This window comes from Gekko japonicus, unplaced genomic scaffold (genome assembly GCF_001447785.1).
Source record: "Gekko japonicus isolate JY-2015 unplaced genomic scaffold, Gekko_japonicus_V1.1 scaffold1419, whole genome shotgun sequence".
Lineage (NCBI taxonomy): Eukaryota > Metazoa > Chordata > Lepidosauria > Squamata > Gekkonidae > Gekko > Gekko japonicus.
Genome location: NW_015164229.1, coordinates 303551 through 319702, shown reverse-complemented (window position 1 = coordinate 319702; position 16152 = coordinate 303551). Strand labels below are relative to the sequence as shown.

At 47.1% G+C, this 16152-nt stretch overlaps 1 protein-coding gene across 1 annotated transcript in view; it reads right to left on the bottom strand.

Moving 5' to 3' along the window:
- The window catches only part of AKT1 (v-akt murine thymoma viral oncogene homolog 1), a 181584-nt gene that overhangs the window by 1338 nt on the left and 164094 nt on the right, over nt 1-16152 (bottom strand). Inside the window, exons 11-13 of the mRNA XM_015408584.1 lie at nt 14990-15204; nt 12114-12201; nt 2245-2347 (exon numbers count right to left, since the gene is read on the bottom strand). Of these exons, the coding sequence (XP_015264070.1) occupies nt 2245-2347; nt 12114-12201; nt 14990-15204 (406 nt within the window). The remainder of the gene's footprint in view (nt 1-2244; nt 2348-12113; nt 12202-14989; nt 15205-16152) is intronic.

Here is a 16152-nt window from a genome sequence, read left to right as displayed (position 1 = left end):
TCCTTTTACCTAACAGAAGAGTCCCCAACTTTGTTGAGCCTATGGGCACCTTCAGATTTGTGACACAGGGCACTGGGCGCAGCCAGAAAACGGTTGCCACAAAAAGGGTTGCTGTGGGATGTGGAGCCAGCTACAAAATGGCTACCATGGCTTACCTTCTGTCACACATTGGATAGCGAGTAGAAAATAGTCAATGGCAACCATGATATATTTACGAAGGGAATATCGCTCTTCTATAGATTTTCAAAAAATAGATCAATATTAATACTAATACAAATACATTTCTGTACGTTCATACAAGAATGAACATCAAAAAAATGATCCCACAATGTCGACAAGCACAGACCAATAATCTAAAGTTCTTACAAACAGTAAATCTTCTTTGTGTCTTTCTCGTAGTAATATTGGATTGGAGGCAAATAGCATAAAGGCCACCAATCTGCAGACAGGCTTGCTCCGACACCTGTTTCATAAGCCTTCTTCAGAGCAGAATGCGTGTGGACCCAGTGAATCCTTTCCTACTCAGCATTCATCTTTGCATGCCATCTCTCTTATGCTATTTACCTACAATCCAATATTAGTACAAGACAGACACAAAGAAGATTTACTGTTTGTAAGAACTTTAGATTATTGGACTGTGCTTGCCAACATCGTGGAATCATTTTTTGATGTTTATTCTTGTATGAATGTACGGAGATGGACTGTTGTTGTTGATGTTCAGTCGCACAGTCGAGTCCTACTCTTCGTGACCCCATGGACCACATCACACCAGGCCCTCCTGTCCTCCGGAGTTTGCTTAACTTAATGTTCGTTGCATCGATAACACTGCCTAACCATCTCATCCTTTGCCATCCCCCTTCTTCTGTTACCTTCAGTCTTTCCCAGCATCAGGGTCTTCTCCAGGGAGTGCTCCCTTCTCATTGGGTGACCAAAGTATTTGAGCTTCAGCTTCAGTATCTGGCCTTCCAGGGAACAGTCAGGGTTGATTTCCTTTAGGATCGACTGATTCGATCTCCTTGCAGTCCAGGAGACTCTCAAGAGTCTTCTCCAGCACCATGTATATGTATTAGTAGTAATATTGATCTATTTTTCGAAAAATCTATAAAAGAGCGATATTCCCTTCGTAAATATGTCCTGGTTGCCATTGACTATTTTCTACTCACTCATCCTGTGATCTCTCTTTGGTCATCCTTACACAGTGAACAGTGGCAACTGCTGCCAAAGCAATGGTTTTTTTAAAAAAAATCTGTACAGCCAATCAAATCTCCAATGGCCAATTGGAAGCCCCACTTGGAACGGACCACTTTCTAAAAACATTTGGTGGGCACCGGAAAAGGTGTTCGTCGTTGCCGTGGTGCCCCATGTCCTAGCAGGTGAAAAACTCTCTCCTCCCCCTTCCATCTGTGCCGCGATGCAGAAGGAACAGCGATTCCCTCCCCTTCCCCATCCACGCAGCAGCCTCCTGATCTGCATGATCATTAGCCTACGAGGGTCCCCTGGCCCTGAGAACCAACTTTCCAGGAGCTGGAAAGGACTGCTGGGAAAAAGAGATGTAAGAAATATCCACGACCATCAGTACTTTCTGCTGACGGGTTGCTGAATCCAGCCCCTTCAATGCACTCAGGAGTTGCAGTATTATTTTTTCTGGCCTCGACAAGGTCAGAACTGTCTATACTGAACGGAAGGGACTGATTTCGATGGCAACATGTAGTGTAAAAAAAAAAATCACCTGCCTGCCACTTTAGGGTTGGCTCAGCCCGTTCTTTGGAAGGCATCCTTTTTGTGGTGCCGTTCCAGCAGTGAGACAAGGGCCACTGGAAAAGGCAATGATGCCAGGTAGATTGGAAGGCAGCAGGAAAAGAGGAAGACCCAACAGGAAATGGGGTTGACTCAATTGAGGAAGCCACAAAGGCCCTCGGTTTGCAAGACCTGGGAGCAAGGCTGTGAACGGTGGGACAATCCGGAGGTCGTTCACTCACAGGGTTGCCATATGCATGTCGGAAGCAACTTGAGGGCTCATACCACACCCTTGTTTTACAGCTAAAACACTTGGCTGTCTTTAAGAGCAATAACGGGTTTTTTTTAATAGAGTGAGAAGTGCATTTTAGGGATCTTGATTGTCAGCTGCTGTACAGCGGCGTTTAGATTTTGCTTCCTGGGGTCAGCGGGCTCCGTCACGGCATGCCGTGGCTTTGTTAACACAGGGCTGGTGAATCAGACAAGAGGAAACGGCTCTGCCTTTACCTTGGTCTGGGGGGGTGATTGTAATCATCTGTGCTGTGAATTCTTCGTCAAAGTAGCGTGTGTCCGTTTCAGACGTCACCTGTGGCTTAAATGGAGGTACCAGCTGGGAAGCAAAAACAAAAGCCAAATGCCTGAGTTTGCAGGATACCGGAGAGCGGACCCAAGAGTATGGCTATAAACCAGAATGACGGAATCATACCCCGAATCAACCCTAAATCACGTATGGCAAGTTCGAAAACCTCTGCACATATTCCACAAGCTCAAGAGTGGCAACAGCATCTCCCACCCTTTTATCCTTACCATAACACTGTCAGGTTCTTCACAGGAACTTGAGGGCATCCAATGAAGCTGATGGGCAGTGGGTTCAGGAGGGGCAAAAGGAAATACCACTTTACACGGTGAGTGATTGCAAGGTGGAACTCGCTGCCAGAGGATGTGGTGGTGGCCACAGGAATAGGCAGGTTTAAAAGGGGGTTAGATAGATCCATGGAGGAGAGGTCTATCAATGGCTACTAGGCATGGTGACTGAGGGGAACCTCCACATTGAGAGGCACTAATCCTCTGAATCCAGAGTCAGGAGGCAACAGCGGGGGAAGGCCTCAGCCTCTCTGCCCTGTTGTTGGCCCTGCAGAGGAACTGGCTGGCCACTGTGTGAGACAGAATGCTGGACCAGGTGGACCATTGGTCTGATCCAGCAGGGCTCTTCTTCTAAAGAAGGTCTCGGCCTCTATGCCCTACTGTTAGCCCTCCAGAGGAACTGGTTGGCCACTGTGTGAGACAGGATGCTGGACTAGATGGACCGCTGGTCTGATCCAGACTTATCCTCCATGATAATCCTATTAAAAGCTGTTTATTCCTGTGGCCCTCACAAGTTGGAAAAGCGAGTTCTGGAAAAAGACATCCTTTTTAAAAAGCATTGCGGCATAGCCCTTTTGTGATTGCCATTTTATAAATGCCTACAGACCTACAGAGCAATACATACCCATATGCACACACACACTTATTTCTTTTCCTATACACCCTGCCAACTTAACATATCATTTTTTTAACAAGGCCTTCTGTCAGAAACTGAAACCAACCAGCCACATTTGGTAAAGCAGGTCCTTCTAATCGAGTGATGGATCAGGCCCTTGGCTGTCCTGTTAGAAGACTGGAATCTGTGTCCCATCCTGAAGCGACATCCCGCCTTCCATTTCCTAATTAACAACCCTCTCCCTTCCTAAAATACAGTGGGCATTTTGTTTTGCTCTCTCACCAGCTCACTTTACTGCTTTGATATTTCTTAATGGTCACTTCAGCTTTTCAGCTGCTTCCTGATGGCTTTCTAAGTGATTGCTTGACGGGCTGGATTTTGTCACGGCTCGATAGCTCACTGGGGAAGAAGAAGAGATTGGATTCATGCCCCGCCCTTCGCTACCCGAAGGAGTCTCAGAGCGGCTTACAATCTCCTTTCCCTTCCTCTCCCCACAACAGACACCCTGTGAGGTAGGCGGGGCTGAGAGAGCTCTAACAACTCTGAAAGAGCTTGTGACGGACCCAAGGTCATGCCAGCAGCTGCATGTGGAGGAGTGAGGAATCAAACCCGGTTCTCCCACATTAGAGTTTCCGTGTTTAACCACTACACCAAACTGGCTCTCGTTTTCCCAAACTCGGGAAAACGCACATGTGGTAAGGCAAGGGGATTGAGTCCCAGGAATGGTGACGCTGGCCAGAAAGCAAAGCTCATCTCTTCTTATGTCCTTACAGATGTCCTTAAAAGGGGATTAAATGAATTCATGGAGGAGAGGTCCGTCAATGGCTACTAGCCATGACGACTAAAGGGAACCTCCCTATTCAGAGGCAGCACCAGAGGAAGGCCTTGTTCTCTCTGCCCTGTTTGCTGGCCCTCCAGGGCAACCGGCTGGCCACTTTGTGTGCGTGTGTGTGTGTGTGTGTATGGTGGACTTGATGGGCCACTGTAATTCCACAGAGACAGCAGTGTCACTGTATTGGGGTTTTTAGTCGTTGCTTGTTTTCTGCCATCAAGTCACAACCGGCTTATGGCAACTCCACAGGGGTTTCAAGGCAAGAGCTGTTAACATAAGATCATAAGGACATAAGAGAAGCCAAATGTTGGATCAGGCCAAAGGCCCATCCAGTCCAACACTCTGTGTCACACAGGGGCCAAAAATACCAGGTGCCATCAGGAGGTCCAACAGTGGGGCCAGGACACTAGGAGCCCTCCCACTGTCCCCGCCCCCCAAGCACCAAGAAGAGAGAGCATCCCTGGCCCCAGACCGAGAGTTCAGAGGTGGCTTGCCACTGCCTGCCTCTGCGTAGCAACCTGGGGCTTCCTTGGTGGTCTCCCATCCAAATACTGACCAGGGTCGACCCTGCTCAGCTTCTGAGATCTGATGAGACCAGGCAATCGAGGTCAGCATTGTTTGTTGTTGTTTGGCCATCGAGTCGCAGCCAACTTATAGAAACCTCGTAGCGTTTTCGAGGCAAGAGACTAACAGAGGCGGTTTGCCATTGCCTGCCTCTGCAAGGCAACCCAGAGCTTCCTTGGGGCTCTCCCATCCAAGTACTGACCGGGGTTGACCCTGCTTAGCTTCCGAGATCTGAGGAGCTCAGAGCTCTCTCAGCCCCACCTACCTCACAGGGTGTTTGTTGTGGGGAGGGGAAGGGAAAGGAGATTGTAAGCTGCTCTGAGACTCCTGAGGAGATCGGGCCGGCCTGGACTATCCAGGTCAGGGTAGCAAACAAACAAACAAACAAAACCCCCGGAAGTCTAAAGGCCCCTTGAAGACAAACAAGTTGAAGGCAGCAGGAAAAGAGGAAGACCCAACTTGAGATGGATGGACTCAAATCAAGGAAGCCACGGCCCTGAGTTTTGTAAGACCTGAGCAAGGCCGTTAATGACAGGAAGTTTTGGAGGTTGTTAATTCACAGGGTCAGCTTAAGTTTTACGTGACTTGCCGATACGTGCGGCATTGCTTCCTTCTGTAGAAGGACCCTGCCTGGGCAACAGTTCCGCAGGGCCTGCAAGACGGAGCTCTTCCGCCAGGCATTCAATTAGGGGCCACCACTACCCTAGAGCCCTGCTCCGTGGGTCTAACATCCAGCAGATTACGAGCAGAAACATCGGAGAACATCTGGGCAGTGGAAATCCCTCTGATAATGTACCATCTAAGCTAATTTTAATTGCCGCCAGCACTTTGTGTTTATATTGGTTTTATTTGTGGTGCTTTATGTAATTGAATGATTGTATGATTTTTAAGCTGTATTTATGTCTCTATGGGAGGCACCCTGAGCCTGCTTTGCAGGGAGGGCGGGGTACAAATTTGATAATAAATAAATAAATAAATAATAAACCTTCTCGTGAAAAGGAGGGAAAGGGAGACTCTTGCAGAAGAGGAAGACACACGTTTAAGAAAAGCCCCTTTAAAAAAGACTCAATTCCTAATCGGCCACTATATTTCTGTTTGTATTAACGGGGCACAACAGTGGTGAGGGAAGAGTACTCGGCTGGGAGGGCAGGGTATAAATTTGGGAAATAAAGAAATAAAAATGAAAATACTCATAAAACACTGGACAAGTTCCCAAACCAGTCCGCATTGCCAGCAAAGCTGGCAAAACATCAGGACAGTGGCAGGCTGGAGGGCGAGAGAGCTAAAAACCTCGATCAGAGCACAGACACCTAGGGCAACCCTGACTGCAGAAAGGCGGTGGTAGTAGTGCAAGAGGTCCCAAGTTCAGGCCCCAGCACCTCCAGAGTTACAGAAAGCTACTGCAATCTTAGGATGCATTAACAGAAGCATTGTGTCCAGATCACGGGAGGTGGTCGTTCCGCTCTGTTCTGCTATGGTCGGGCCTCACCTAGAGTCCTGTGTCCAGTTTTGGGCACCACATTTTAGGAAGGATGTTGACAAGCTCGAGCGTGTCCAGAAGAGGGCAACCAGGATGGTGAGAGGGTTGGAATCCAAGTCTTACGAGGAAAGGCTGAAAGAGTTGGGTCTGTTTAGCCTGGGAAAGAGAAGGCTTAGAGGGGACATGATTGCAGTTTTCAAATATTTGAAGGGCTGTCGTGTAGAAGACGGAGCAGATCTCTTCTCTCTTGCTCCGGATTGCAAGACTAGACCTAATGGGTGGAAATTACAAGGGAGTCGATACTAGCTAAAAATCAGGAGAAACTTCCTAACTGTAAGAGTGGTTGAGCAGTGGAACAGGCTGCCTCGGGAGGTGGTGGATGCTCCTTCGCTGGATGTTTTCAAGCGGAGGCTGGACGACCTTCTTTCAGGTATGTTGTTGTAGGGCTGTCTTTCGGCTATGCTCCTGCAGAGTGCAGGGGGTTGGACTAGATGACCTGCAGGATCCCTTCCAACTCTAACATTCTATGATCTCCAGTTCAATGGAGAGCGGGGAGGGCGGGGTATAAATGTGATAAATAAATAAATAATGGCCCTAGCAGTAAGTGGTGTGAAAGGTCTCAACCAGTTTGGTGTAGTGGTTAAGTGCGCGGACTCTAATCTGGGAGAACCGGGTTTGATTCCCCACTCCTCCACTTGCACCTGGCTGGATGACATTGGGCAAGCCATAGTTCTGTCAGAGCTGTTCTTGAAAAAGACCAGTTTCTGTCAGAGCTCTCTCGGCCCCACCTACCTCACAGGGTGTCTTTTGTGGGGAGGGGAAGGGAAAGGAGATTGTAAGCCGCTGCCAGTCTGAGTACACCGCACTGACCTTGGTGGACCCATGGTCTGAGTCAGTGTAAGGTAGCTCTTGATATTCATGTTTAGCAGGAAGCAAGTTGTACTGAAGGCCAAGACTTGCAGCCAAGTAAACATGCACAGAAACAGGTTGTCCCCTACATCACTGGGAGGGGAGATCCAACCCCCACAAGCCACTGGAACAATATCCAAACGAAGCTTGGCAAACAGAGAGAAGACGGGGTTCTTTTATTATTGCTTGTTTTTAAAGATGAAGGATCGAAAACACATTCAGCATGGCTTTGTGGATATTTGGGGGGGCATAGCAGGGAGAGGCCTTCAAAATAGACAGACATGCCCAGAACACACAAACATGGTTTCATCTGTACTTTTATTTTTGTAACTTCGTGCTGGGGAGGGGGGAATCGATGCAACTGTAGACACAACTGTAGAAAAGAGCAAGAGTCCAGAAGCACCTTAAAGACTAAAAAAAAAATTGTGGCAGGGTAGGAGCTTTCATGGGCATCTGAAGAAGTGAGCCTTGACTCAAGAATGCTCCTAGCCTGCCACAAATCTTGCTATACTGGACTCATGCTCTTTTCTACTGCTACAGACAGACTAACGGGGCTACCCATCTCGATTTAAGTAGATGCAACTGTCTTACATGATCTGCAGAAGGTGTTTTTAATTGATAAATGGCCATCTGCTTGGGAAGAATTATGCTGCTTCCCTAAGTCTGAAGCAGTCACTGAAAAAAGAAACAAAAACACTGCCTCAAACATCTGGTGGAGCTCAAAATGTCACTTTTAGCTTACGGACAACATGCACGTTATAAACCAGTGAGCACACTGGAGGGCAGCAGAGAGCCACACAGTGATAAACAGGGAACTGGGAGGCCCAAGAGGGAAGACGGAGGAACGGGGAGTCTGGCGACAAGGAACATCTGCAACACAACACACACTTTCAAGCAATCATGTTTGTGCTTACGCAAATTGTTTAGCTGGTCATTTTTAAAAATAAAACTCCCGTGCTATAAATCATCCTCAACAACAACAAAAGAAGACTTGCAGGACAGGAAGTAATGAGAGGGCACGGATGGAAGTGACCAGACTTCGGTAAGATGAAGTCTGAGCTCAGTGGCACCTTAAAGACTGACACAGCTTAATTCTAGGTAGAAGCTTTTGTGTACATGCACACGCTGAAGAAGTATTTGTGAATTTCCCGCACTGGGCAGGGGCCTGGACTAGATGACTTTGGAGATCCCTTCCAACTCTATGATTCTGTGAGTCTAAGTGTGCTTGCACACGAAAGCTTATACCCAGAATAAAACTTTGTCCCTCTTAAAGGTGCCGCTGGACTCAAGCATTGTTCCATTGCTTCAGATCAACACGGCCATCCACCCTAATCTAGCTTCACGGAAGGCTTTGGTAGAAGTGGCACTGGGAATTCTGCAAGATGAATGAAGTCCCTGCCTATTTTGAGTATCACATCAGCTTCCCAACTACCCAAGTGGCCCCTGAAGGCTTCCGAAGGAAGAGGAAGTTGAGTGGCAAAGCGGACGGCCGCATACAAAAGGGCCCAGGTTTTCCCTAGAGATGTGAAGGCCCGGGAAAAACCCAGTTTTTTTCCATTTTTTTCCTGAAGCCTTTTTGTTTTTTTCCCGAAAAATTGGAAAAATTGAAAAAAGAAAAGAAAAAAATTGATTATGGAACGTTTTATTTTAACATGATGAATAAAATATTTTAAAACAAGGTGTTCAAATATTTTCCAAATATTTTCCAAATATTTTCCAAATCATTTCCACTTCAATTTAGCAGTGAAGTGGCTAAATTTGCGGATGATACAAAGTTGTTCAGGGTGGTGAAAACCAGTGAGGATTGTGAGGCACTCCAAGGGGATCTGTCAAGGATGGGCGAGTGGGCGTCAACATGGCAAATGGGGTTCAATGTGGCCAAGTGCAAGGTGATGCACATTGGAGCCAAAAATCCTAAATATAAATACACATTGATGGGGTCTGAACTGGCAGAGACTGAGCAAGAGAGAGATCTTGGAGTTGTAGTGGATAACTCACTGAAAATGTCGAGACAGTGTGTGACTGCAATAAAAAAAGCCAATGTTATGCTGGGGATTATTAGGAAGGGTATTGAAAACAGATCAGCCAATATAATAATGCCCCTATATAAATCAATGGTGAGACCTCATTTGGAATACTGTGTGCAGTTCTGGGCACCACACCTTAAAAAGGATATTATAGCTTTGGAAAAAGTGCAGAAAAGGGCAACTCGAATGATAAAAGGCTGAGGACAATTAAGTCCTAGGTTACAAACTGAACTCTCCAATGCAAGAACAAGATGCATTTCTTCCTTTAGGAGGTGCGATTGTCAGAAGAAAATAAAAAAGTTTCAGTTTTGTTTTTGCATGTGGGTGGGTATTCTGTTTGTAATAATTGTTTGGATACACTATATTTTTAATATGCTAGTTGTGATAATTTCATGCCAAGTAAAAATGTCCATAGTCATATTTTATGTTCCTAAAGTAACAGAATGACTTTCAATCTAAAAAAGACAAAAGAAATGCTAATGTAGCATTTTTTCTATTTTTCCGAAAATTTCCGTTTTGCCCCGGGGGGAAAAAAACGGAAAAAACCCGGGTTTTTTTTCCAAGCTTCAACATTTCCAGAAATTTTACATCTCTAGTTTTCCCTTTAATTTACGGCATTCTTAGCCTGCCTTCTCCCAAGAAGGGACTCCAGGCAGGTTACAATGCTGATTAGAAGCAGAAGAACTATCAAATAATATAGCTCTCTAACCCAGACAAATCAGTGGGTTCCGAGGTAAAATCAAGCCTGAACTCTCCCTAGAAGCTAAAGGGACTCAGCTGAAGCTATCATACTCTCATTATGAGAAGACCAGAGTCAATGGGAAAGGCAATAATGCTAGGAAAAGTTGAAGGCAGCAGGAAAAGAGGAAGATCCAAGATGAGATGGATTGACTTAATAAAGGAAGCCACAAGGGCCCTCAGTTTGCAAGACCTGAGCAAGGCTGTTGACGAGAGGATGTTTTGGAGGACATTAAAATTCGTAGGGTCGACCTAAGTCAGAAGCGATTTGACAGCCCTGAATACGCACACACACATACAACACACATACAACACTTAACAAAGGCCAACTCAATCCATGCACGCCAATGTGTTACAAATGCCGATTTAGTTATGTAAGGGCCCCCTTTAAACAACCGAGTCTTGCAAAGCCTCTGGAAAATTCATGCAACGGGAAGGGGGCTTCCTGACAGATCTGGGACGACCATTCCATGATGTTAGGGCTGCTATGGAATATGCTCTGGCAGGAACGGTCTTTCTCACGATACCAGAACTCAGTGGGCACGCAATGAAATTGCTGAGCAGTCGGTTTAGAACTCTTTGGCTTCTTCACCCAGAGAGTCATTAACACGTGGAACTCACTGCCGCAGGAAGTGGTGACAGCTATAAGAATATACAGTTTCAAGAGGGGATTGGATAAATGTATGGAGCCACACAAGGTACAGAGGGAACACTCTGTCTGGGGCAGTGATGCTCTGTATTCTTGGTGCTTAGGGGGGCAACAGTGGGAGGACTTCTGGAGCTCTGGCCCTGCTGGCATACCTCCTGATGGCACCTGGGTTTTGGCCGCTGTGTGACAGAGAGTGTTGGACTGGAGGGGCTGTTGGCCAGATCCAACATGGCTTCTCTTATGCTCTTATGGTCTTCACCTTCCCTGCAAGCTGGCACTGTCAATAAGGCCTGATCCACAGAGTGTAACTGCTGCTAAGGAACATATCAGAATAGGTGGGCCCATAGATATATGGGCCCTAGGCCACAAATGGATTTCAAGGTCATGACCAACACCTTGAATTGAAGTTGGAAAATTCTTATCATCTGAGGAAGGCTCCGGGCCCTGGAGAATGGCACCAATATTATCCGAGTGCGGTGACGGCAAACAACCTTATTTCAATTTCCCCATCATGCCTTCTCCAAAAGAACTGTCCTGGAAGGTGTAGTCTGGTCTGGGTTTCTGAGAATTCTCTTAGCGATTCCTAGCTCCCCTCTGATCCCCAGGGCAGACGAGAGAGCTGTCCGACCCATCTAAAACTGTGCTGTGGATCTGCCCAGAGTGATTTGCATGAAAGACTCTGAAACAGTTGATAAGCAAACAAGCTGTATCTGAGATATACAAACTCAGTGTGGTGTAGTGGTTAGAGTGGCAGACCAAGACCAGAGAGAGCCGGGTTCAGATCCTTTACTGGTCCATGAAGCTTGCTGGGTGACCGTGGGACATCCTATCAGCCATAACCTACCTCACAGGGTTGTTGTGTAGATTTTGGGGGGGGGGGAGACCTGTTGAGCGCCAGCTAGGCTTTTCTCAAATTTCCCCATCATGCCTTCTCCAAAAGAACTGTCCTGGAAGGTGTAGTCTGGTCTGGGTTTCTGAGAATTCTCTTAGCGATTCCTAGCTCCCCTCTGATCCCCAGGGCAGACGAGAGAGCTGTCCGACCCATCTAAAACTGTGCTGTGGATCTGCCCAGAGTGATTTGCATGAAAGACTCTGAAACAGTTGATAAGCAAACAAGCTGTATCTGAGATATACAAACTCAGTGTGGTGTAGTGGTTAGAGTGGCAGACCAAGACCAGAGAGAGCCGGGGTCAGATCCTTTACTGGTCCATGAAGCTTGCTGGGTGACCGTGGGACAGCCTCTCAGCCATAACCTACCTCATAGGGTTGTTGTGTAGATTTTTTTTGGGGGGGGAGAGACCAGATGAGTGTCAGCTAGGCCTTTCTCAAGCCCTGGCTGACATGGGAGTGGGGGGGAGACGGACTCTGGAATGTTGAGTTTCATTTCTGCTGTGTCTCCTACGTTTCTATTATCTCTGAGTGACCTTCAGTGCCTGGTGTAGCCTTTCTCTTGGGAAAAGTAGCCCATTACTCCTCTGTGAACGATGTATATCTGTTTACTACGCGCACTTTTTCTTCAATTCTAACACAAGATGGTTAAGATATCTGCATACTCTCAATGTCTCAATAAACTTTACTTTTTTGAATGAAAGCCGTTCGGAACTGATTGCTGCAGGAGTCTGACAATGAGATCTATGTATGTTGCCCTGAGTTTCGTAGAGTCGGATAAAAACCCACGCCAGATTGCGATTAGGTACCTTTTTCTCATATACATCTTGCCATACGATGCCGGCAAAAAATTTGTTTTGCATAATCTCCTTGGCGTCATCCGGCCCACCACCTAACCTGTGGAGGGAAAAGACACCACGATTTAGCGCATAGCACTGTCCACGTCTTGTACGGCTACACACCAATGCATTGCAAATCCTACATTGTATTCTGACATGGGGGGGGGGGTTTACTGGCCAGTGTAAAAATGACACTATATTAAATGACAATGTAGATATAATGCAACGTATCCATTTATATGTTTAATGTCCTGTTTTATCTCTCCTTAGTGTCAAGGCAGCTACCAAAGCAACAACAACAAAGCAAGCAATTAAACTACAATATGAACAAGTTAAACCCTGACACAATTTTCTTCTTCACATGCAAATCCTATGGCAGTTGAAGAGCTTCTCTGGTTAATTCCTCTTCTTACAACTTTTCCCAACCGACTATCATCTTCTGTCCGGAAATGAAAATCACATCTCTCTGGCAGTTGCCAAATACATCCCGGCTGCATTAAAAATTCGCGCCGCTGCCATTAATTTGGTGCCAAGTTCAATATGCACATGAACACATGAAACTGCCTTATGCTGAACCAGAGCATCGATCCATCCCATGCTGAACCAGAGCCTCGATCCATCCCAGTCAGTATTATCTACTCAGACTGGCAGCGGCTCTCCAAGGTCTCGGGCAGAGGTCTTTCATATCACCCACTGCCAGACCTTTTAACGGCAGATGCCGGGGATTGAACTCTACCCCCGAGCCATAGCTCCTCCCTCCAGCGATTCTGTAGCTGTTTTAATTTTAATCTGATATTTAAAATTATGCATTCGATATTTACTCCCCCCCTTGAATTTTTCTCAAGTATTTCAACTATTGTTATGTTCTTTTGTCTAAATGTGCGATGTAGACTTCCTTGAATAAATTAATGACTATAAACAAGCGATCAGCCAGGTGATTAAACCCAGCCAGTTTCTGTACTGGCAATTAGGCACCTGAAAACAAAAATGGTTTGCTTGGTTTTTTTGGATTCGGGTTTCAGGAAGGGCATAAAAACTCACATTTGGTCCCCCAGTACCATTTCGGGATTAGAGTTTTTCCAGGATCCCAGAATTATTCAGGTTCCTTATGCGAGAATTTGGAGGAGGGGCTGTTGTGGCTATTTTTCAACCAAGAGACTCCAAAACTGTAGGAGACCTAGTGCTGCCTGTCTACTGAAGAACCCCTAAGTTTCAGGCAAATTGGACCAATGGGGTCCAAATCCAATAAGCCCCTGAACAGGGTGACCCCAGCCATCCTACTTCGCAGGGGTGCGGACTGGGAGGAAAAAGCCGTCATGGAAAAAGGCCCTGCTCCCACAAAGGAAGAAGGGAGGGAGAAATAGCCAGCTAGACCTGAAACACTTCTGGGCCCTGCATCTGGCTCACGCTGGCTGGGAGCTGCCTTCCCCAGGCCAGGTGAGATATCTTTCTCCCATTGCCCGGAAACTCTGTTAAAGGGGTGGGGGTGGGGAACAGACCTCAGATCATTACAAAGCAGGCCCTGGATATTCCCAAAAATATACAGGACTTGGATACTTGAATTCCCGAGAATCCCAAATACTGTTCTGGATACCCGAATACACCCGAAAAATACTGCTAAGCACCAGCTTGCTAACTCAGTTTATACATCCTAGCACCCTTGCCACTTAAATAATTTGGTTTGCACTGTACAACTAGACACTTGCAAATGACCTCCGGTTGTTAAGCAAATAAGCGAGTCAGAAACAGCACGGCTGGACTTTCTCTGCCACTGGAGGGTATATTTCATTTCTGGCTTCCAGTCTGTGTTGAATAGAGCTCTTCCACAAAAGGAGAACGTATACTGCATTTTAGCCTTCCTGTGACTTTTTGAAATGAACCATGCAAAGAGACAGGGATCCAGTTCAGGCCACCCAAAGCAAGCTATACTGCCAAGATGGAATCCGAATCTGGGTCTTCCATGTCCGGGTCTGTAGCTGTGACAATGCACTGACTCTTTAATGCTTCGGCTGACAAAGGGAGGTTTGAATCTCAAAATCTTATACTCCGAAAATCTTGTTGGCCCATAAGGTGCTACTGAACCTGAACCTAGCTATCACACCTAGTGTTTACCTTTCAGGGTAGTAATAATTATAATAATCGTATGGCGTTGTGTGTAGAATAGCCAGGAGATCCTAATATTGTTTGGCAGCCAGAAATTCTAGCTCTTTAAGCATTATGCACCACTAGATGGCGAGCTAGACTTGTTTTTAGGACAAGAGATGTTTCAGAGGTGGTTTGCCATTGGCTGCCTCCGTGTCATGCCCCTGGGATTCCTTGGAGGTCGACCTTCCAAACAGTAGCCAAGGCCGACCCTGAGAGCCAGTTTGGTGTAGTGGTTAAGTGCGCGGACTCTAATCTGGAAGAACCGGGTTTGAGTCCCCACTCCTCCACTTGCAGCTGCTGGATGACCTTGGGCAAGCCATAGTTCTGGCACAGCTGTTCTTGAAAAAGAGCAGTTTCTGTCAGAGCTCTCTCAGCCCCACCTACCTCACAGGGTGTCTGTTGTGGGGAGGAGAAGGGAAAGGAGTTTGTAAGCCGCTCTGAGGCTCCCTTGGGTAGTGAAGGGTGGGGTATAAATCCAATATCTTCTCTTCCCTCTCTTCTCTTAGCTTCCAAGATGAGATCGGGCTAGCCTGGGCTACCTAGGTTGGAGCTTCCAGGGTGGTGAGACCCCCCACTATGGACATGTGAGGTGCCTGTCGAGGGGGCCTTCTTTCGTTGGCAAGATTCCGCCTACTTCCAAGTACTCACATCTAGGGAAGTACCAATTCCCCAAGCCCGGACACACAAACGGGTGGTCTCACCTTTGCTTAGGATCCTTCTTTAGCAAGCCGGACAGAAGAGATTTCGCTTCGGGCGACAACGTGCGCGGAAACCTAATCTCTTCCATGAGAATGAGTTCAAAGAGCTTCTCGTGGTCCTGGTTGTAGAAAGGGAGCCGCCCGCACATCATTTCGTACATGACGACTCCTAAGCCCCACCAGTCCACCGCGCGCCCGTAGTCATTGTCCTCCAGCACCTGCAAAGGGTACAGCGTCAGAAGGGGTTAGCTTGCCGGTCATACGAAGCTGCCTGATTCCGAAACAGACAATCAGCCCACCTAGCTCAGTATCATCCGCTCTGATCAGTGGCAGCTCTCCATGGGCTCGGGCCAAGAAAGGTGTTACCCATCCCCTGCCTACCTAGGATGCCTTAACTGGAGGTGCCAGGAACTGAACCTGGGACTTTCTGCATGCCAAGGAGGTGCTCTACCCTTGTGGCCCATTCTTTCCTTCGAGGGCAAGACCGAGACTGCCATTAATTCTTCCAACAGGAGGACGCCTGCATTTCATGCAGGCACAAATGCAGGATTCGTTACCTTCTTTTCAACCCACTTGTCACCTTCGTTTTCCTGTCATCCGTCTAGACCGGGGTTCCCCAACCTTTTTAAGCCTGTGGGCACCTGTAGAATCCTGACATGGTGTGGTGGGCGGAGCCGCAAAATGGCTGCCATGAAATGGTTGCTACAGGAAGTGGAGCCAGCTGCAAAATGGCTGCCACAGCTTACCTTCAGCCGTACAGTGAAGTGCCTTGTGCTGTGGTGGTGGCTGCTGCCCAAGCAATGTTTGTAAAAATCTTCATAGCCAATCAAATCTCCACTGAACAACCAGAAGGCCTTGCCAGGAAAAAGCTCCACCTGGCACCATGGTGCCCAATGGCACAATGTTGGGGATCCCTGATATAGATCAAAGGACTGAAACACAGACATTGTGGACAAGGTAGAAGGCTGCACTCTCAAAACCGGCTATTTGGCTCTTCCTCAAACGAAGACGAGATAAAGGGACGCATTTCCCCTCTCCAAATGTGTAAAACTACCTTGAAACATAGAGTACTGCTCAGTAGCGCTACGTATTTAGGAAGGATGGTTCTTTCTCTATCCAAGACAGCCAATGAACATAACATAAGAACATAAGAGACGCCAATGTTG